The sequence below is a fragment of the Hyperolius riggenbachi genome, chromosome 8, assembly GCF_040937935.1.
Source record: "Hyperolius riggenbachi isolate aHypRig1 chromosome 8, aHypRig1.pri, whole genome shotgun sequence".
In the NCBI taxonomy this organism is placed as follows: domain Eukaryota; kingdom Metazoa; phylum Chordata; class Amphibia; order Anura; family Hyperoliidae; genus Hyperolius; species Hyperolius riggenbachi.
In genome coordinates this window covers 50784649-50808444 of record NC_090653.1, presented here as the reverse complement: position 1 = coordinate 50808444, position 23796 = coordinate 50784649, and the positions used below count along the sequence as shown (strand labels likewise).

Below are 23796 nucleotides of genomic sequence, written 5' to 3'. Positions count from 1 at the left end.
TCCCCTCTTTTTTAGTACTATAGTGCATTGTGAAAAAAAATTCTATTAAAACGCGTATAGTGGGAACCGAGCTATAGGAAAATATGGGCATTACTTTGAAAATTCTTTTTCTTTCACTATTTGCTGACGTGGTTAGATAGATAGATAAGGTGTTTACATTTTGCCATTTTCATACTGCTTTTGGTGCGGGTAAAAAAGGTGAAACCTCTGGCTGGGCTGGTCATGTGATTATGCCTACAAGATGGTACATGGTTTGGAGACCTACACCAGCCCATACCTCCTAACTTCTTGAGATGAGAAAGAGGGACACTTAAACCACACCCCTGCCACACCCCTGATCACGCCCTGCCACACCCCTAGTCACACATACCATAAAGATTTCATAGGAAAAATGTTTTATAATTCAAACCACACTGGTCCTTTCTATCATGGTTCAGTTTCCTTCATATTAACATTTTAAAATTACTAATATATCAATTTAAAAGGTTGAGAATAAAGTTTAAAGTCAATCAAACACATTGTTTAGTAGAGAAATATATATATGTACATAGAAAAAGGGACAAATGAGGTGGAAAGAGTTAGAGAGGGACAGGGCTCCCAAAGAGGGACTGTTCCTCCAAATGAGGGACAGTTGGGAGCTATGCCAGACACTTATAATCCAGACACCTCTACCCACTCTTTGATTCTCTATGGCTCTTCAAAAAAAGAGGCTGGCTTTTTTTCTTCATTAAATCTTTATTGAACAAACTGACAAATTAACAAAGATGGAACCATTGATTCATGACAGAGAATGCCTAGGTTAAGCAGGAGGACACAGTCTGCCCATCAGTAATACAATTTTGTTTGTACAATCTTACCAAATCTATGTACAGTGTAGTAGAAGGGAAAGCTGAGGGAATAGAGTTTAAATGGACACTTTAAGCCAGTGGTCCTCAAACTAAGGCCCGCGGGCCGAATGCGGCCCGCCGAGTCTTTTTCACTGACCCCCCCCCCCAAGACAAAATGTATAACTTATAGATGCGGCCCACTATACCTGTAAATATCGGCGGCTCGCATACAGAATAGCAGTGCTGGCATCACCAATCCACATACTGTAGAAGCCAGGGAGCAACAATTCGCTGGCTTCCAATCCAATCCTGCATCAGGTGACACTGCTGTGCAACTGGAAGGCAGGTTGTCACCTGGGTATGCTTCACTGTCTGGTGCACAAAAATGTTCTGCGGGCGCTGCATGACTGAATGGCTGCTGCTGGCTGGGAGTTCTCCTCTGAGCATGACTGGGGGGAATCAATACCTAGATTCAACGTAATGTTTTTTTTAAACATCATTTTATGTATGTTCCGGCCCCCCCGCCAGTCTGAAGTATGTTGACCCGGCCCTTGACCGAAAAGGTTTGGGGACCTCTGCTTTACAGGGAACCAGAGAGGATCAATAAAACATTCTATACATACCTGGGGCTTCCTCCAGCCCCATACGCACGGATCGCTCCCACGCCACCAACCTCAGCTGCCTGGATTCGCCGGTACCGGGTCCCGTCATTACCGCCAGTCGGCTGGCGGACGCGGCCAATTGTCCGCATCACAGGGGGCTCCCTCCATACAGTTACGCGTGTGGCAGCCTACTGTGCAGCCACATGTGTACGGGTATGGAGGGAGCTCCTGTGATGCGGGCAATTGGCCGAGTACGGCGGAAATGACGGGCCCGGTACCGGCGGATCCAGGAAGCGGAGGATGGCGGCATGGGAGCGATCCGCGCGTATGGGGCTGGAGGAAGCCCCAGGTATGTATAGAATGTTTTTCTATTTTAACAAATCATTCCTCTCTGGTTCCCTTTAAGCAGTACCTCATATTATGTGAAAGTGGTAAGATAGTATAATGAAGATTGTAGCACTAGTGGGCTGAACACGTGGATATCAGCACAGGAGATCAGCCGGCGCCACCATATACCGTAATAGGAATTACGGCTATTGCGGCGCACAGTGAGTAACTTCGGCGCCGTCAGAAGACGGAGCTGAAGTTACTTTTAAGACACTGTTATCCGGCCGCCAGCATTCGCTGGAAGCCGAATTACATCATTCCCCACCATCCACGTAGACCTGAAGGGGGAATAGTAATTAATGCCGCCTGGACTTGTGCAGCAGCAGGATAAGCTGTAGCCTGCACCCGAGTCTCCTGGCAGCGATTTCATTTGTATGCCTAGTGGGCACCCTAAAGGTGGCTATACACTAATAGATGGCCACCAGATCAACAATCAGATAAATCCATAGAGGCATCTATTAGCTGCCCACACAGTGTACACAGATTTTCAATAGATTTCAGCATGAAATTGAAATTCTGTGGAGCTGCATCTGCCTGCTGGGCCCCCAGGTCTCCCCCCATCTACAGCAGCGTCGCTAATATTCGGGACAGGCAGGGAGCTTGAGCAACGGGCGAAAAATCGCACAAACCTCTCCCATGCAGCAGAAACAACTTTATGTGAATCCCCCAGAAGTTGTCAGCGGAGCTAACTCTCACCTGCCTGTGGGAGCCCCTCCGCCTGTGTCTTCTCTCTGGCGGCAGCGCTCCTCCCTCTGTCTTTTCTCCCAGGCGCCTGTGTCATGTGACAAACACTAGAGGCCAAACACTAGAGGTCTGGGGCATGTATGCCACTGGAGCTTTAGTATTTGGCTTCTAGCGTTTGTCACGTGACTCAGATGTTGGTCATCCCCAAATCAAACATCACTACAGCTGTGCCCTCACAGTGATCGAATCTGCCGGACTCTACTGGAAAAATCGACAAGTGTATAGTCACCTTAAAGGGACTCAGAGACGAAAAAGTATAATAAATGTATACATACCTGAGGCTTCCTCCAGCCCCATCAGCATGGATCGCTTCCGCGCCAGCGTTCTCACCCCGCCTCTATCGCCAGTACCGGGACCCGGAACTTCCATCGGACGCGGTCAGTTGTACTCATGCGCAGGGACTCCCTCTGCGCAGTATGGAGGGAGTGCACTGCCCTTGCGTTGACTGGCCAAAGTGACGGGACCCAGTACCGGCGATAGAAGTGGTGGAGGACGGCGGCGTGGGAGCGATTCATGCTGATGGGGCTGGAGGAAGCCTCAGGTATGTATACATTTATACTTTTCGTCTCCGAGTCTATTTAAGAACGAAGATATACAGTACTGTACGGCTGAATATACACTGGCTGATAATTGCATCTGATCTGATAGTTGGAAGGGTATTCTGCAGAATATTCACAAACAACCTAGCACAAATCTTTGCTGTTTAGCTAATAAATATCGATTGATCTCACATGTTGTCTGTGTCTGTATATGTGAACGAACAATCAACGCAATGTGGCAGGAAAAGTAAGTTGCCTGAGAAGGAAAGATTGGACAGAGCCTTTGTGCACATGTATAAGCTGATGCGTGATTTCCAGCTGATTGATTATCAACAGGGGCGCTGATCAGATCAATCAATCAATCTCAAGACTGCAGATCTGTCCGCTTGAACCTGGCCTAAAATGTAGTTATCTAGTTTGCACTTTAGTAGGTTCATAATAAAAAAGGGGGAATTTAGGCCCCCTTAAAGTGGATCCTAAATGAACTTTTACTCCTTGCATAATTGTGTTCCTTTCCTATTGTTTATAGGGCATTCCTCAAGCCCAATACTTTTTTGTTTTTGTTTTAATACTATAATTCCCTATAAACTAAACAAGCCTTGCCCACAGCTTTTCAGAGAGCCTTGGCATTTTCAGACAGTAGCAAGGGCTCATGGGAGCTCAGTCTGGGCAGGAGGAGGGGGAGGTATTACTAGCTAGAGATTTCAGAGGCAGAGAGGAGGAGGGGGGATTAGGTTTTTTTCACAGGCTGAGTGCTGAAGAGGCAGATAAGCTTGTCTGTGTGTAATGTTTACAAATAACATGGCTGCTGTCATTGTATCACAGGAAGAAATAATCATATTCTATTGAAGCTGTTTGCAGCTAGATTTGCTGTGTAAACTAAACTTTAGATAAGATATATAGACAAGTTACTTGTTATAGTTAGTTTTTCATCTTTAACAGCTGAACTAAATAAACCAGCACTAAAATCAGTCAAGGCACCCCAAATGCTTTAGCAGATATTCAAAGCCAGGATATATAAAAATATTTTGTAAGTAAGATACATATGTTGGTTACAATGAGGAAATTTCTGTTGGTTGCCTGCTACTATTTAACTACAGTACTTATTGCAATATGTTTTTTATTCTTTGTGTTTTTTGCAGTTATCAAAAAATGTGTGGGTGGTGGGGGAGGGGGGCGGGAGGCTAGAACATTGTGAAAGTGGTGATTTGGGGGTTCTTGCTCAATGTAGGAGAATGCTTGCGACACTTCACTGGAAAAACTGTGCAATTTTGGTCCCATTGCTGTTCTCAAGAAAGCGTGCTTGGTTAGCTAAGCAGCTGTGTCTGTTGACAAAGCAGGTAATTTGTGCCCCGGTGGTGCTATGGTAAAATGGGCTTCGCATAGACCACATTAATTGAGGATATAGTGCTATTTTTGGGAGCTCAATAAAAGGGGAGAGTGGTTGGTGTTATACTGTAATTGGCAGATTTTGCCAACTGGCGGTCAGTCAGGTTTAGGCATTGGTAGAGGGATGGCTCGTCAGAGAATAGGGTTAGGTTTAGCGATAGTGAAATATTGGTCAGTTTTACAGATATTTTACTGTTGCAATTTCCACTGCCCAAATAGTAGATTATCAGTAAATGAGTTTTTGCTCAGAAACCCAATGCAGCCAGTATAAACTCTGGGCTCTCTTCCTCCGGTTACAGCAGCAGCGGGTGCAGGAGAAGCGGCAGTAGGGCAAAGCTGGCAGTGGCGGCTGTTGCAGTGGCGGCGTTGCAGAGGTCGGTATCGCAGCACGTATTCTGGTAGGTGACGTTGATGCCCAGCGTGTTCTTCTGCCCACTGATGCCACAAAGAGAGCTGACGGCACAGCTCATCTCATGCAGGACAAAGGGGAAGTGTTCTGTGGGAGAAATAGGGCAGCATTATAAACACAAGACTGTCATTCACAGTTCTACCAATAGAGGGCTCTGTGTCACCATCTTAAAGGATACCCGAGGTGACATGATGAGATAGACATATGTATGTACAGTGCCAAGCACATAATTAACTAGGCTGTGTTTCGTTTTTCTTTCTCTGCCTGAAATAGTTAAATATCAGGTATATAAGTGGCTGACTCAGTCCTGACTCAGACAGGAAGTGACTACAGTGTGACCCTCACTGATAAGAAATTCCAACACTTTCCTAGCAGAAAATGGCTTCTGAGAGTAGGAAAGAGAAAAAAGGATCAATAGTCCATAGATTTTAGCTCTGGCATACTGCAATGAATGTGTCATTGAGCAAAAACAATAAAACAGTTAAAACTTAAAAAGTAGATTTAAACATAAAATAAAACTGTGGAATGTCTTAAAAAGTCATTTTTAGGAGAGGGAAGATATTGTTATATGATATTGATATATGTTTCTTTTATTCATTTATTCTCTCCTCGGGTGTATTTTATTGCAGGACAGAGTTTCCTAAATTTTCCCATGTACCAGTATCGCATAACAATTTTGAGTTGGAATTGCCAACTACCACTGTTGTGATACTCAGCAGGGTTCACATGTATCAAAAATCATGTGCGAATTTGCGAAATCGGGTTCACTGCACATGCAAAGGAAGTCAATGGAGCTCCACACTGCTGTGTAAAAATTGTGAAATTGCGTTAGCTTGCGAATTCTCATTGACTTTCATGAACTATGCTGAAAGAAGGCACGTGAAAAATGCAAATACGTGTGATCTCTAGCCATGTATACATGCAAAAACGGCGTTGGGAAATTTGGGCGCAGAGTGAGCCGAAAAACATCTCACCCTGCTCCTGCAAAAGTCCCCACGGCGTTACTATTCTCCCTCCAGGGCGCTATGTACTCAGGGGAAAGATGTCATTTGGTTGCCATCTATTGCTGGTGGCCAAATTACGCTGTTTTTAAAGTGATCCTGAGCTGAAGCTCGGGATCAAAATCAGATACTTACCTTAAGAGAGGGAAGCCGCAGGATCCTATTGAGGTGACACCTGCTTTGAGCATACACTGCTTTTTTCTTTTGTTCATATCCTATTGAGGCTTCCCTCGCTATTCCAGTGTCCCCCATTGCTGAGCGCGGCCCTCCTTCCTCCAGCGTGGCCACGCAGGAGCTGCACGAACCCGTGTGCGCAGTACCATGGAGCCCAGTCAGCTATTGCGTGGCCACGCTGGAGGAAGAAGAGCTTCGTGGCTTCGAAATGATTAGTGAATGCCTTATCGCTAATCTTCTGGTGGGCAGTGTTGTTTGCGAATGTTCGCCAAAGTCATTTTCGCATCAAAAATCCCATTTTCGAATTCGGCGAATTTTCATGAAAATCTTCAGAAATATTTGCGTTTTCGACTAGCATCGACAATTGAAGAAACTTCACTGTATGTGGACGCTTATGCCCTTATGCGGAAAAATGTCCGCAATAATCCGCAATGAACTTCGCTATATGCGGATGCTTATGCCCTTATGCGGAAAAATGTCCTTTTATAATCCGCAAGAAACGTCATTGTATGCGGATGCTTATGCCCTTATGCGGAAAAATGTCCGCAATAATCCGCAAGAAACGGCACTGTATGCGGACGCTTATGCGGAAAAATGTCCGTAATAATCCGCTAATACATGCATATAGACGTAGTTTCCGCACGCGTACGGTACTACGACTACGCGGAAATACACACGCAATAAGCTACAAATTTAACATGAAAATAACAGGCATTAGGCAAAAATTAACGATCGAAAATTCGCCTGTCGAAGCGAAATTAGGTGAAAATTTGGCGGAAAGAATTTTTGCATTTTCGCTCATCACTGCTGGTGGGCTGCGCTCAGACAGCAACGGGAGACATCAGAGCAGCGAGGGAAGCCTCAATAGGATCCTGTGGCTTCCCTCTTTTTAGGTAAGTATCTGATTTTGTACCCGAGCTTCGGCTTGGGGAACTCTTTAAAGTATTTTGGGCGCTGTCTTTTTACTGTCTGAGTGCCGCTATAACCATAATTCATATTACGGCCTATGGCGGCGCATTGTGCTCCCAAATTTCCCGGCGTCATTTTGCACAGTTTCGCTAGCCATATACTATTCGATGTACACTCAATCCAGCAATGGGCAGCTCACCAACAGGAGGGATAGTTTTACTCCCCGGCTCTTCTCACCTTTCCTGATCGAGTTTCAGTTCATTTTGAATGGATTTTTTGTTCAGTATTACCTCAGTGAAACAAATATCATATGGCAGAGAGCACAACATGGGCAATCATTACACTTGGTATTCTACTTTGATTTATTAAAGGGGTCTGTGACATCCAATTGCCTAAAAATAGTGCCCCAAATACATATATATACACATTGTATGTAACCCCACCCCACCCTTTTTTATATTTACTAAAATGGGTCCCTATTTGTCTCCTAATTTTATTTTATTTTTTTCTGTACTTTTTTTTTATTTTAGTTACAGCAACATGCTTTTCTCAAATCCCAAATAACAAACTTCCCATTTCAGGTAAGATAAGGACATTGTGACCAGAAGGTAATTGGATCCTCCCCTCACTTTAATTTACACCGTAATGTTAGCCTGTTGTCTAGGTGATGTTCCCTGTTGGAGGGACAGCAATAAAATAAGCGGTAAATTCACACTGAGCTGGGTTAAAGGATACCCGAAGTGACATGTGGTATGATGAGATAGACATGGGTATGTACAGTGCCTAGCACACAAATAGCTATGCTGTGTTCCTTTTTTTCTTTCTCTGCCTGAAAGAGTTAAATATCAGGTATGTAAGTGGCTTACTCAGTCCTGACATGATGTGACTACAGTGTGACCCTCACTGATAAGAAATTATCAATACTATAAAACACTTCCCTGATATCTCCATGTCGGCATACAGATGGGCAGTTCTCCGCCTCCAACTGCCAGATAGGACCTCATTTGAATAAAAGCTACAATACCCCTTAGACCATATTCCTTTTTTTGTCCTCACCGCCGGATAGGATGGTTACTGACAATTTTTCCCTTACCTCCGCACCATTTTTTTGCGGTTCCGATCAGGTTCTTACCTCCCCTGATCGCAGTTCTGATCCTCAGGCAGCTAAATGCTCCAAAGAGGTCAGAAGCCTGCTCTTTTATGTTCTCCAGGCAGCCTACCTATAGCATCTAAATGATGTCTCAGCGTGGCAATGGACTAATAGTACCTTATCTTCCAGCAGTGACTGTGCAAGAAGGTCTCGCTCCATTCTCCCAGACAGATATGTGTGGAGTTATGAAATGTCTGTTATACTGTTTCACTGGCCGGCAACTCGTTAGACAGTATGTCCACGCTGTCTCACATCGTCAGTGATTGGCTGCCGCTACATAGTTTGCCTTGAGGAGAATGTCATTTCAAGAGTTTAAGCCGCTTCCGCATTGACTGGCACAGAGGGACGCATACAGCCCGCGTGATTGACTAGCGGCTGGTCGCGTCATCGCGGAAGTCCGTACGCTTGCCCTTACTTATGGGTCGGCGGCCATCTTTACTAAGGGCGCAGATTGGACGTCGTAAAAGACGTCCAGGAAGTAGATCCTGCGTTACTGCCGATCGGGAGACAGTGTGTTTGCGCGCAGGCAACGCCAGGAGCTCTCAGCCTTATTTTTATCCAGACCACCAAAGGTATTTGTTTCTTACTACTGACTCAATATGTATCTGATGTTTTCTACACTTCATAGTTTGCCTTATTACGAACACAGTTAAGTGTGACTAAGGTTCTGATAGCCTGTATTTACTTTACAGCTGCTATCCGATATGGGAAAGTCCAGAAGAGAACATAAAAAGGATTCTAGGATCATACACTCATTTGATCTTTCTGATCTTTTTCCTAGCCATAAACATTCTTCCTCCAGAAAGGATGAGGATCACCATCACCATACAACTACTGATACCCATTCAAGACATCCATCTTCCTCTAAACAGGATAAAATAGCTATATCAACCTACAAACAGGATGACAAACACCCTAGATCACAAGTGAAAAAGACCCCAGATAAGCAAAAATCTGACTCCCCTAGAAAAAGCGTCTCTAAAACTAATAGACCCGCAGAACACCAGTGTTGGTTATGCGGGGAGGACAGATTACCAAACAAAATGGTATGCAGCAACTGCTACGAGGATATTTCAGGAGATTCACAGGATTTTTCTACAGCTGTGAGACAAATAGTAAAAGACACAATGTCAGAAATGTGTACGCAGCAGGCGGATCAGCCCGCCACTGTTATACATAAAGTTACTAAAAACACTGAAGAAGATATAGATTCAGAAGAGTCTGAGGAGCTAGACTACTCTTTTGATTTCTCCTTGATCCCTTCCTTTATTTCTCATGTCAAGGAGGCGATTGAGTGGGAAGATCCAGAAGAGGGGGATAAACCTAAGAAAAAAAGATATTATAAGCAATTAGACAAAAATCACGCATCTTTTCCTTTTATGGAGGAAATTAAAGAAATCATAACAGAAGAGTGGAATAAGACAGTAAAAAAAGTATCAATTAAAAACAGACTGCGTAAACTATATCCGTTACCTGAGACAGACGGTAGCTTACTCGAGACCAGCCCAGTGGTTGATGCAGCAGTAATGCGATTAGCGAGGAACTCGACTCTTCCTTTAGACGACTCATCTTCCTTCAGAGATGTCTTAGATCGCCAAATTGATTAAACCTTAAAAGAGCTTACTTATCGTCAGGAGATGCAGCTAGGCCAGCAGTAGCATTTACGTCAGTGGCCAAGGCAATAAAATCATGGGTTTTTGAAGTAGAAAACGCAATTATGAGAGATGCTAGCAAAGAGTCTATTTCCCATACGCTTAATCAATTAAAAATGGCGTCAGAGTTTGCAGGAGAAGTAGCCCTAGATGTAGTCAAGGCCTCTAGTAGGTCGATGGTCTTCTCAGTTATGGCAAGAAGAGCTCTGTGGCTTAAAGCATGGGCAGCTGACCCCTCATCCAAGACTACCTGGACAAGGATACCATATGATGGTAAACACTTGTTTGGGTCCACACTAGACACGGCAATATCGAGGGTAACAGGAGGCAAATCCGGCCTATTGCCCCAAGATCGCAAATTTCAAAGACAGCGTTATAATCAGCAGAACAGGCAATCATTCCAGAGATTCAGAGAGGCCCGTTCCTATAAACCGGGGAAAACCTACAATAAAAATTGGAAAAGATCCCAGCCGTCCTTTTTTAGGTCCAACAAATCGAAAAGTATGGCACCTGCAGAAAGTAACACTAAGTCCTTTTGAAATGAGGCCCGTCCAGACGGAACAGGTGGGTGCCAGGTTGTCCCGCTATGCGTCAGTCTGGGCGGAGAACGTAACAGACCCATGGATTTTACATATAATAAACAAAGGTCACAAATGGTCGTTCAAAAAGCCTCCCCGTCTGCCACACATATTAAAAACCTCGATTCCCAACAATCTGCAAAAACGCAGCATCCTCTTGGAATATGTAGACACATTAATAAAGCAAGGAGCAGTAATCCCAGTACCGGAAGACCAACAGTACAGGGGTTTCTTTTCCCCTCTGTTTATGGTCCGGAAGAAAACAGGGGACTGGAGACCGGTCATAGACCTAAAAGCTTTAAACAGCCATATAAAACTTCCAAAATTCAAAATGGAGTCTTTACAAACAGTAGCGAGGGCAGTCAGGATTGGAGATTGGATGTGTTCAATCGACTTAAAGGACGCATACTTTCATGTCCCAATCCTTCCAGAATTCCAAAAATATCTGCGTTTCGTGATTGGACACGTCCATCTTCAATTCTGCTGCCTTCCGTTTGGCCTTTCCACATCTCCTCGGACGTTCTCGAAGGTCCTTCTGACAGTGGTGTCTCTCCTAAGAACTCAGGTAATCAGAATCTTACATTACTTAGACGACATCTTAATTCTAGCCAATTCAAAGGAGCGTCTAATATTTCACAGAGATATTGTCTTAAAAACTTTGACCAAGTTCGGCTGGATAATAAATATCAAAAAAAGTCAATTATCACCAACACAGCAAATGGTATTTTTGGGAGCACTGTTCTCAACACGGCAGGGTACCATAGCATTACCCCAAGACAAAGCGGAACTTTTTTTTTTTAAAACATGTTTTATTTAGAGGTGATTCTTTACAAAATACAATAAAGACTACATGCCATATCATATTATTATTGGGCCAACAGGTATCCAAACCTCACAACGGGGCCCTATAATACAATTTAGTTACTATTCAGCATTGTTAATCATGGTTTCTCTATACCTCTAACTTTTACTTATTTTAACCCAGCTTATCCTCCCCTCTCCCTTTCTCCCCCCCCCCCCCTCTCTGTCGTCTGCTGTTCCAATTTTAAAGTATTTTGTTTATATTTAGGCCTATTCTTTTGTCCATAACTCTCGTTCTCTAAATAAGTAGATAAAAGAGACCTCTTGTTAACTTTAAATTATAATACAGCACTAGTAGACCCTCTAGAACACCTTCAGCTTGCCCAACTTCCCCAATAAGTCCATTGTAGCATACCATTCTGTGTACTTAAAAGGCGTGACTATGGCTTGTATCTCCTCCTTGGAGTAGGTATGTTCAATGAATTTTGTCCATTTTTTAAAGAGAGTTTTTGTTAGTTTTCCCTTGTGTGTCATCGCGTCTAATCTATCCAGATTGAATAGATGTATGAGTTCTTGTTCTACGTCCCATACAGATGGGTTGCTGGGGTAGATCCACTTGTTATATATTGCTTTTTTACTTGCTGCAAGAATTAAGTGTCCTAGCAGAGACGTTTTCTGTTTTGCATTCGTCTTTGTTGCCTCTGTTGTTGGCTTTTGTATTTCAGATTCATAGTGGAAAAGATATAGTTGTGGTGTGATTTCTATTTCTCTGTTGCAGATTTGTTTGATGTATTTCTGGACCTGGTTCCAGAATGATCGAATGGATTTACATTCCCACATACAGTGAATGAGAGAAGCTTGAGGTAGTTGGAATTTTGGACAGCATGGTGAATAGTTGGGAGGAGGAATTTTATACCTGATGTTGAAAGCATACTTTGCCCTATGAATTAATCTAAAATGAGAATCTCTCCAGTTTTCATTACTTATTATCTGTCGAAATGTATTATTTCCTTCTATGATTTGTGCTGGCAGTTCTGGGTCTGGGATGTCTTTGTACCAGGCTTTTAGATTGCTTACTGCATGTTGCTCTTGCTGTTGTTTTAGCAATGTTGCTTGTATTGTCGATAGGGGGAGTCTGTTTGGTCCTGGAGATATAAAGGTGTCAAAACTGTTTGGTTTCTGTTCCCTTGACAGATCTTTCACCAACGCTGCAGTATGTGATTTCACTTGTGCGTAATATAAGAAGTGATGCTTAGGTAAATTGAATTCTGACCTTAGCTCCCCAAAAGTTTTCCATTTTCCTTCAGCTAGGTTAAAGAGGTGTCCCAATTGTCTGATACCCTTGTCCGCCCATACTCCGAATCCTTCGTGGGACATGCTAGCTTGGAAACCCGGATGTCCCCAAAGAGGTGCGTATTTGGAGATTTGATAAGGTAAACGAAAACGTTTTCTTATTTCTTTCCACACTGCCCATGTATCCCTCAGTACTATGCTATATTTAACCTTCTGTGGCAATTTGGGATAGGGGGTATGTAGTATTGCTGGTAGCGACCATGGCTCTGTGAATGCTTCTTCCAGCTCGGTGTTTGAAAATGAACTATTTCCACATATCCAGTCTCTGGCGTGTCTAAATAAGCAGGCCAGATTGTAATTTCTGATGTTGGGTAGGCCTACTCCTGCCCAATTCTTTGGCATCATTAATTAAAGCGGAACTTCTTCTACAGAATCACTCACAGATTCAACTAAACGCAGTATTGCCTGCCAGACAATGCATGAAAATCCTAGGCCAGATGTCTGCGACAATTCCAATGGTACGCTGGGCACACTGGAATCTGAGGCCATTCCAAATAAACTTTCTAGACCAATGGAAAGGGAAAACATTAGATCAACCGATAGAGATTACCCGGTCAGTTTGGAAATCCCTAAAATGGTGGATAAATCCACACAATCTGAACAATTGTTGCTCTCTTGTGTTGCCGGAATGGGAAGTCATAACATCCGATGCGAGTGCAGTAGGATGGGGTGCAACCTGGAGAGATCTGGCAGTACAAGAAAAATGGACTTTTTCCACAGACAAGATTGTATCAAATATTCTAGAAGTCAGAGCTGCCCACCAAGCACTTATTTCTTTTCTACCAAAGATTATAGGTTTCTCAGTCATGCTACGGATGGACAACAAAGCCGCAGTGTCCTATGTGAAAAGGCAAGGAGGCACCCGAAGCAAATCACTCCTCAAAGAGATTCAACCTATAATCTCGCTGGCTCAACTCCATCTAGCGGATCTCACTGCAGTTTATCTTCCGGGATCAGACAATCTTCTGGCGGACGATCTTTCGAGAAACTTCATAGATCGACACGAATGGTCACTAAATCCAAACATATTCAAAATGCTGGTGAAAAAGTGGGGCATAATGCACATAGATCTATTTGCATCCGCAGAGAACTCCCAACTTCCTCTTTTTTATTCGAGGTATCCCTGTCGGAAAGCTCTAGCGGTGGATGCGCTAGCCCACCAATGGACATTCAGGAAAGGGTATGCATTCCCACCAGTTCCATTGATCTTCCGGTTTCTCCAGAAACTAGCGATATCGAATGTGGAGGTAATAGCAGTGATCCCTTTCTGGCCAAAGAGGCCTTGGTTTACTCTCCTACAATCTCTCCTAATAGATCACCCGTTTCAGTTATCAGTGAGCCGGGATCTACTAATTCAGCGCCAATACACACACCCGCAACCAGAGAAGTTAAACTTAATGGCTTGGAGGTTGAAGGGGAGAGACTGATAAATCAAGGGTGTCCGGAAAAGGTGTTATCTACATTACTCTCAGCAAGAAAATCTACGACAACCACTATTTATAATAGGACGTGGGACAGATTCACTTCTTTTGCAGAGACGGCTATGTTTGACCCTTTAGTACCTTCAGTGTTCAATGTGCTTTCATTCCTACAGCAGGGATTAGATATGGGTCTGGCCTACAACACTTTAAAGTCTCAAGTGTCAGCAATTTCAGCGGTATTAGGGGTCTCATGGGCAGAAAACCCACTAGTAAAGCAATTTTTCAGGGCCACACTAAAATTACGTCCCCCTATAAAACCCAAGTTTCCACAATGGGATCTTCCCATAGTATTAGACTATCTTTCTTCTTCAACGTTTATACCGTCTGAAAAGTGTTCAATATATAATCTAACTCTAAAACTCACCTTCCTGATAGCAATTACATCCGGAAGAAGGGTTTCCGAGATCCAAGCCTTGAGCCACAAAGAACCATTCTTATATATCTTTGAAGACCGCATCGTTCTGCATCCAGTGGAAACCTTTGTCCCCAAAGTTGCCTCAACCTTTCACTACAACCAAGAATGGACTCTGCCAGCATTCCAAAATCCAGAGAATCCACACTCGCCACATCCGTTGGATCCTGTCTCAACAATTAAATCTTATCTACAAGCCACAGACTCATTCAGAAAATCAGACAGACTTCTGGTTATTCCCCAGGGAGTAAATAAGGGGAATCCTGCCTCTTCAAGAATTATTTCGTCCTGGATCGTCAAAACGATTCAGCAGGCATACAAGTCAAAAAATATGAAACCACCTCAAGAGATCGTAGCCCACTCCACCAGAGGAATGTCTGCTTCATGGGCTTCACTAGGGAAAGTTTCATTAGAAACTATATGTAAAGCAGCAAATTGGGCCTCTGGCCATACTTTCATAAAATTCTATAAGATTGAACCAGCTGCACTGTCTGCAAGTGTATTTGGAAAGAATGTTATTTCCTTGGCTTCAGGTTCTAATGTATGAATATCGAATTAAATTTTGGTTTATGCACCTGCTTCCCACCCATTTTGTTTTACTTTTCTAGTTAGTGCCCATCTGTATGCCGACATGGAGATATCAGGGAACAGGAAAATTGTATACTCACCTACTGTAATTTTCCTTTCCTGATATACTCCATGTCGGCATACAGCCCCACCCTAGCAGGCGGTTCGGCCTCAAAAGGGGAATATGGTCTAAGGGGTGTGGTAGCTTTTATTCAAATGAGGTCCTATCTGGCAGTTGGAGGCGGAGAACTGCCCATCTGTATGCCGACATGGAGTATATCAGGAAAGGAAAATTACAGTAGGTGAGTATACAATTTTCCTGTTTCCTAGCAGAAAATGGCTTCTGAGAGCAGAAAAAAAAATAAAAAGGGTCAATAGTTTATAGCTTTTAGCTCTGGCATACTTCAATGAATGTGTCATTGAGCAAAAACAATAAGGACACTTTCACATGGGCAGTTGAACTGTGAGCTCACCAAGCAGTTACCAAGCAGCAGCGAGCAGTTGCCAAGCAGCAGTGAGCATTTACCAGGCAGCAACAAGCAGTTGTGGGTTTTCAACAGGCTTTTCACTGCCTATCAACTGCTCGTGTGAAAGCGCCCTAAAACAGTTAAAACATAAAAAGTAGATTTAAACATAAAATAAAACTGGAATATCTTAAAAAGTCATTTTTAGGAGAAGGAAGATAGATACAATTGTTTATTTCATTTGTTTATTTTTGCCTCGGGTGTCCTTTAAAGTGGACCTGAACTCTTGCACAGGACAGAAGGAAAACAGAAATGTATTTCTTTAGGCTGGGTGCACACATAACAGAGCGTGAAAGGTCGCGTTTTTCTGTCCTGTGCGGTTTTTTTGTGTGTGTGTGTGTGTGTGCGTCTTTAGTGCGTTTGTGCATATGCGCATTTTCCACAAATGTGTTTTTCTATCATTTTGCGCGTGTTTTTACACATTGGCGGGTCGCATATATATATATATCGTATATGCGTTTTGTATGTGTTTTTAATGCGTTTTTATATTTCGATTTATGCAAATCACTAGAAAGACAACAAGAAGCGGAAATACATCACAAAACAGTTTTTTAAATAACGCATGAAAAACGCATACAAAACACAATACATTGCGTTCCCATTGACTTTCATTATGTTCGTTTTTGAATATTATGCAACGAAACCAGCGTTTTTAAAAACGCACGCATACAAAACGCATATGCGTTTTTTACATGCGATTTTTCATCCGGCCCATATACTTCTATTAGCGGCAAAAACGCTGCGTTTTCCACAACGCTTGCATATCTGCTAAGTGTGCACCTAGCCTTAGGCTGCTTTCACAGTGGGACGTAACGCAGCCCAACTCACAGCAATGAAAAATCAATGGGCTGTTCACAGTGCCCATGTTGCGTTACAGTGTAACGTTGCATGTTATTGGAAAGTGCTGCATGCTGTGCGTTATACGTTAGACTGTGTGCACATGCTCAGTGATGTGTTTTTTTTTTTTATTTTGGGGCAGGAAAGGAGCAGGGGAGAGTCCACTCTTGTGGCCAGCCACATGGCTAATTAATATTCACGGCACTGCAGTGTTTACTTCCTGGAGCGGCCGCTTATTGGCTGGCGGGACCATGTGATGCGGAGTGCTCCGATCACGTGGTCTCCGCAGTCTGTCGAACAAAAACGGCGCACTGAGAGCCGCATTAACGCGGCTCTAAATAGCGTCCACCTTCAGCACCATGGTGGTTGCGTTGCGTTAGGGGAACGTTATGTGACCTTAACGTCCCCTGCAACGCAACGTCCAAGTCTGAAAGAGCCCTTAAAGGTTATTATGCTGCTGCATATCTTTTAGAGCAGTGAGGAAGTTCTGAGTTCAGGTCCACTTTAAAAAAAAAGAAAAGGGCAGAAGTGATGTCACTTTTGGCATCACAGAGAAACAGTAATGATAGAAACTAGCAATAATATGTGTTCATTTTCATTGTGTTAATCAAGTGATCAGAAGTGCAATTTGTTGGCCCAGTTCTACCTGCATACAGTTGCATACACGGCCTGCAATTATTAGCATCTCCTTCATGGGTCTGTTTCTGGGCACAGATTATGCAGGCAAAGGCCTGGGGTGCCCTCTAGTGTACAAGATGCAATATTGCACCCTCTCAATTTGAAAATGTTTGTAAATGGGGGCAGTTGGTTAAAAAAACAAATACAATACACTGCTGTCTTTTTATACATTGGAGCCTGGCACTTACTTGTTTTCCCAGTAGCTGTGGAGGACAGGCACCTCTCTTTGGGAGCACAGTTCACAGGGAATTTTATACAGTCCATTGGAGAAAGAGTAGGAAATAGGCAGGTGTAACACTTCAGGCTGCCCCCTACAGGATTAAACAAAGCATTACATAATACACACTTAAAATGTCATACAAAAAAAGGATCTCTGCATGTAATGATTATTTTGGTTCTATCACTGTTGATCATAAATTCAATCACTTGATGATTTTACACTAACCGGTGGGTCAAATTTGCTACTAAGATGGGCGAGAATGGATGGTTTGGAGGGAAGGTTGCATTCTGGGATGGAGTGTGACTCAACGTAAAGAGAAATCCTGCTCAAAGAAGTTAATTAGTAAGGGGCCCACAGGATCTTTTTGTCAGTTCACACTGGGTGGTGGACTGCAGTTCTCAGACTTCTCTCTGCTCTAAAAGATATACAACAGCGTAATAACCATTAAACAAAAACATTTCTTTGTTACAGCTGATAGAAATCCTAAAATGAATCTGCACTGTTTCTACTTCCTGATTCATGGAAGCAGACATATTGTTTACAGCCTGTGCTTATAAATGGGCTCGTCTGCCATAGGCAGTCATGTGACACAGGGGAGGATCAAATTACAACTAGTGATTAGACACACATGAGGGGGAATTACAGGCTAAACTCTCTAAATTCACACAGTGTGCATTTCTGTTATGTTTCCTTCTGTCCTGTGCATGAGGTCAGGTCCACTTTAACCATTCTCTTCTGTGACATTACAATCTCCTCCCAGTAAATGTTTATCGGTCAAGTACTGAAGTGTCTGTATTCCCTGCCTCCGTTCCTGCCAGAGCTTCCCTTTATTCACAGGGTCGGTCCTACCAGGAAGCCACCTGAATCAAGAGAATCAGGCAGCGAAATCTAGGGCGCGGTGTGTGGACCACCTGGCGCCTGCCTCCTCTCCGCTATCCCACCCAGCTCCCTGAGACACACACTACCCTCCTTATCCACACATCCCGAAATCCTTGCTCTCAATTGACCAGGTGGGGGTGCTGGCACCAGACCAGCCAATCACTGTGCTTCATCAGTAGCAGTGACATCTGATTGGTCACTGCTACTGATTGATTTCAGTTATTGGCCCAATGACAGTGTTGTGGTCCCACCTACTAGGCCATCGGCACCAATTAGCAAAAGGAGCAGCGGGGGGGGGGGGGGGGGGGAGGGGGGCTGTGATTGGCCGTCTGGTGCCAGCACCCCCACCTAATTGGTGGCGTACCAAAGCTTCCCCTCTAACTGGCCATGGTTATCTCTCCCCGGTGATTTGGTTTATGGGGGTGTGTATATATATATATATATATATATATATATATATATATATATATATATACAGTATACCGTATATATCAGCTTTTCGGGGGATGCGGGGGTTGAGTGTTGCATCCTCCAAAGTGCTTCAGTCAGCAGAAATCTAGAAGCGGCCATGTTTATTCTTCACTGCTTGAAGCAACGTTCAACACTACAGCGGCTCTCCCTGCCAAGCTCATCAGCGCCAGGCCTTTCCCAGAAGTCCTGGCTTCACTAGACTGCTCATACACCTCAGTGGGTAATAGCTGGGACCGCTATACACAGCACAGGTGTGGGCAGCTCTGAGTTACCCCAAGAAAGCTGCTGCAGTAGTGATAGAATCATCAATAGCAGTAATTAATAAATGGTAGGCTCAGAAGCTAGGCCTGTATCCACGGTGGTACTTTAGACATCGTCTCTAAACCTTGGGAGTTATTCTGTTTCAGTAATGTTTATTGAACAATAATCAGAGAGATTAACAGTTATACATTCAGCATAACAGTAGAGCTACTAGTACAAACTTTAACCTCCTGCCGCCCACGTCACGCCTGTAGGCGTGGCCGCGGCGGCAGCCCCAGGACCGCCTAACGCCAATTGGCGTAAAGTCCTGGGGCTCTGTTTAGCATGAGATCGCACGCATGGTGCGCGCGCATCTCATGCACGGAGGGCGGAGCTCCGCCCCGCCTTCAGTCTCCGAGAGGCTATTGCCGCTCGGGAGACTGTTAGACGGTGTGATCACGCCATCTATTTACTACGTGCAGCGCTGCGATGAGCAGCAGCGCTGCACTGGGGACAGCCGTGTGACACGGCTGTCCCCATGGGGGACAAGAGAGCGATCGGCTCTCATAGGCAGAAGCCTATGACAGCCGATCGCCATAATTGGCCGGCTGTGGGGAGGGAGGAAATTTAAAGAAACAGGTTTTTTTTCCTAAAATCCCACAACAATAATATTTATTTAAAAAAAATAAACATGGGGGGAGCGATCAGACCCCACCAACAGAGAGCTCTGTTGGTGGGGAGAAAAGGGGGGGGGGATCACTTGTGTGCTGAGTTGTGCGGCCCTGCAGCTTGGCCTTAAAGCTGCAGTGGCCAATTTAGCTAAAAATGGCCTGGTCACTAGGGGGGTTTAGCCCTGCAGTCCTCAAGTGGTTAAAGTGTACCAGAGCTGACAACTTAGCAAGAATCGATACTTACCCGGTGCTACCTCCAGCCCCATAAGCGCGTGTGAGTCCCTGGAGGAAGCACCGGGTAAGTATCGATTCTTGCTAGGTTGTCAACTCTGGTTTACTTTAAAGAGAAACCGTGACCAAGAATTGAACTCCATCCCAATCAGTAGCTGATACCCCCTTTTACATGAGAAATCTATTCCTTTTCACAATCGGATCATCAGGGGGCGCTGTATGACTGATATTGTGGTGAAACCCCTCCCACAAGAAACTCTGAGGACCATGGTACTCCTGGCAGTTTCCTGTCTGTGAACCTTGTTGCATTGTGGGAAATAGCTGTTTACAGCTGTTTCCAACTGCCAAAACAATAAGCAGCAGCTACATCACCCACCTGCCAGCAGTAAAAAATGTCACCATGTGATAAATGTCAGAATGTAAATCAGGGATTTAAAAGATTTTACAATAAGCAAACACTGACTAAATCATTTATACATCATTATTGTAATAATGAAGCACTTTTTTATGACATTATTTTCACTGGAGTTCCTCTTTAAGTACAAAATAGTAACAAAATAGTAACTGTAGTATTCCGTACATTCAAAACAGATATTGTGTTATAGCTGGAATGTACATATTTGCTCTAAATAGGAAGAATTTAAAACATTAACAAGGTTATAGAAGCAAAACGACAGTTTCAATCTTGATGGATAGCATTAGTAAAATGTGCTGTTATAACCTAAGGCTATAACAACTTTATAGTTATATAACTTGTCAACTGTAGCTTTGAACAGAGTGGACTCAATGACTGGAATGAGAAAAATAACTACAGTATAGCCCTTGAGAGTTATGCATCTTAAAGAGGCCCTGTAGTGACATATAGTAGAATGCTGTAAATTATTGAAGATACCCCACTTTTACATTCATTATCTTGCTTTCAGCATCAGAAAACCTTCTTTAGCTGTATATTGGTATGAAGCCTTGCCCTCCCTCTGAGGCAAACACTAAGTACACACTTTCAATCATGATTGGCCAATCACTGACCAATTTTACCAACTCTATGTAGTAATGCTCCGTCTACACGGAGCGATCCGGCGGCTCAATTAGCCGCCGGATCGCCTCTTTCACATCCCCGCGCGTTCCCGCCGCGTCCCCGCTCGCCCGCGCGTGTGCGTCGGATTCGATCCGCCCTTGTCCCCGCCGGCGCCACTTATCTTACGCTCGATTCCCTGCCATTGTCCCCTCGTGGGGAACGAGCAGGGAATCGGCGGTAGCGAGATCCGACCTGCCGGATTTTATCAATCGAGCCGCATCAGCTGTAGACGTAGCATAAGAGAGCTTACCTACACTTTCTGACCATATCTGTTGACTCTAATGCTACATGGAGGTGGTAAAATTGGTCAGTGATTGGCCGATCATAATTGAAAGTGTGTACCATGCTTTAGCCCAGTCTTATTAGATATGTGTAATTCTCCTCCTGGGACATTCCGGAACACCAGGTATACTTTTATACATGCATCAGAATTCTCAGACTGCTTAAAACAGTATTTCACTAATACAGAAAGTGCAGTATTGTACCTTAAACACCTTTGCCTAGATGTCCTATGCTCAGAAACAGTCATGCTAACAGCAAACTTTCCATAGATAGATTGTTAGCATTGCAATGTCCCTGCAAATCACTCATACTTTATAGATACATTCTGATGTGACATGTGACACTGAGTTGGTGTCACTCTCATCTGAGCTTTTTCTAGGACAAGGGGAAGTGATGTGAATTGTTCATGGTACTTTGTAAAAACTTGTATAATACGTCTTTACCACTCCTGATGTAAAAACCAAAAACACAGGTAGATATAAAAATACAGTTTATTCAGCACTATGAAATGGTCCTTTAAACTGTGCTAAATGTACTGCATTTTTTATATCTACCCTGTCTTTTGGGATTGTACATCTGGAGTTGTAAAGACACCTTACACTAGCTACTTTCAGGTGCCTCTACCCCCCAGTACTATACATTACATCTCCTTTGGAGGTGTTCACCTTCTGGGTGTGGTGTTATCTACAACCAAGAAGCACCAACCAGGAGTGCGACCATCCAGTAGGACCTGGAATACCAAGCGGGGGTGGTTATTTCCCCATAAGCGATATACGGTGGTTGCTGGGACTGCACCGCACCTTTGTGAGTATAAATACTCTTATACTACAATCTAACATCTAATACTCACAATATGAGGAGGTGTGTAGTCCAGAGGAGACCCAAGACTTTCTACAGATACAAGAAAAGCACAGAGAGAGACCAGGAGCCCCTTATGGTGTAGTATATTACTGTCAGGTACTGGATAAATACAAAGTGATGAGGTACTCACAAAGGTGGGCAAGACCAGCAACCACAGTATAAAAAGAAGTGAGGAAATCTCGTCCCCACTCGGGCTCTTTGTCTTCAAATGTATGGGTCTCACTCCCCAAAAAATTGATTGTTTGGGTACACAAGACAAACAATTGACAGCAAACTCTTATAGCTAGGGGGCTATAAACAATATCATTGTTCGACTCTGCTTTATTTGATCTGACGAAGCGGACTGTCCTCCGCGAATGCGTTATCGTTTTTGTGTCTGATTAAAATGTGTTTCCTATATTGTCGTTGCCCCTTCTTCTTAGAGTTACCTAAGAAGAAGGGGCAATGGTTATTTTTTGGGGTGCCTTCTCCCTCCCAGTAATACCCACAATGCTGCACCAATTGGCTCCTGGTCTCTCCTTGTCATACAGGTGACCGTGGTGTCCCCACAGTGACTGACCACCTTTACCTCTAGAGTAATACTATCTATCTATCTAGGGATTAAATCATGAACTGTGGCTATTCCTGCGAGGAATGTTAGCAAGGCTGCACAGAGGATTCCAGCAGGTATTGGGGGCTGGGGGGAGAGGTTTGTACTCACCGCAGTGTATTAGGAGTAACAGCACTACAGCCACTGTGAGGGTCTTCATGTCTGCCGGTCTCTTCCCCGCTCTGCTTCTCTCCCGGACTCTTATATCTGTCCCATTTCCTTTATTACTGACCTCCTTCTGCTGATTAACTCTAATTTCATTCATTTCCATCTCTTCATGCTTGCTGCGCTCTGAAATGCACCTACTATGCTGTGAGACTTCTGAGAGTATCCAAAATAACAAGCCACAGTTTTGCCTCGCTGCTGCAAATTAGAATTAAAGAAACACTGTAGTGACATAGAGTAGAATGCAGAAAATTATTCAGGACACCCTCTTTATGGTAATTTTCTTGGTTTCAGCATCAGAAAAACTTACTTTATACAGTATATTGCTGTGTATTGAATGTAGCTCCACCCTCCTAGTGATGCATATTTTAGGCTGATTAGCTATGTAGAATTACCCTCCCATACTGGGAGCCCAAGTATATTTTGTACTGGCTTCAGAACTCTCAGTAAACAAACATGCTGCAGAGATCACCTGACAGGACTAAATAAAGCCAGGCAAGTGCTCTTTCCTAAGCGCATGCGTGATGCCATTCCTCTTTCATGAGTCTGATCCTCTGATTGGCACGTGTGGCGGTGTGAAACACGTGCCTTCCAGGGGTTGAGGTGTGAACGTGCATATGCTTTAAGGGGGCTGGTCCCTAATTAGGTGTGAGCCTGTATAGGTTCACCTGACAGCAGGATTTCTGGAAAGGCCAAAAAGGCCCAGGTCTTGGGTGGCTGCAGCCCATGGTGGTACCTGGATGGCAAATAAGGCTTCCTGCATATGAAAGAAAAGGCTGCAAATGGGGAGCAACATATGAAAAAGAGGAAGCTGATGCCCAAGGAAGCTGAACATGAAAGGGAGGGGTTGCAGTATATGGATGTCACACATAGCAGAGGGGCTACATGTGGAATGGGAGGGAAAAGAGTCTTTGGTTTGACACACCTAGTACCTGACTTTGCTTCAGCTCTGCCTGCCCTGACCCTTACCTTATATTTCAGACTTTAATTGAACTCAACCTGCCCGGACCTTTGACATGTGTACCGACTTAGAGCTCTGCTCGCCCTGACCTTCTGGCTAGTTCCCGACTGTGTGAACCAACCTTTTGGCTACTTTCA

The 23796-nt window shown here is 43.9% G+C and overlaps 1 protein-coding gene across 1 annotated transcript; it reads right to left on the bottom strand.

Moving 5' to 3' along the window:
- Positions 1-1784: 1784 nt before the first annotated feature.
- LOC137528796 (ly6/PLAUR domain-containing protein 2-like) lies at positions 1785-22867 on the bottom strand. Its single transcript, XM_068250390.1, has 3 exons — positions 22645-22867; positions 17203-17325; positions 1785-4984 (listed from the first exon to the last, which is right to left on the bottom strand). Exons 1-3 carry the CDS (start codon positions 22802-22804, stop codon positions 4782-4784), a joined length of 486 nt encoding a protein of 161 aa, XP_068106491.1. The 5' UTR covers positions 22805-22867; the 3' UTR covers positions 1785-4781.
- Positions 22868-23796: the final 929 nt, after the last annotated feature.

What these genes read in the sequence shown, in the direction of transcription:
- LOC137528796 (XM_068250390.1), bottom strand. Translation starts at nt 22,804, where the DNA reads ATGGAAATGAATGAAATTAGAGTTAATCAGCAGAAGGAGGTCAGTAAT. An exon ending in GTTACTCCTAATACACTGCG is followed by an intron (nt 17,326 to 22,644) that starts GTGAGTACAAAC and finishes TTAATCCTGTAG; the next exon opens with GGGGCAGCCTGAAGTGTTAC. An exon ending in CACAGCTACTGGGAAAACAA is followed by an intron (nt 4,985 to 17,202) that starts GTAAGTGCCAGG and finishes TTTCTCCCACAG; the next exon opens with AACACTTCCCCTTTGTCCTG.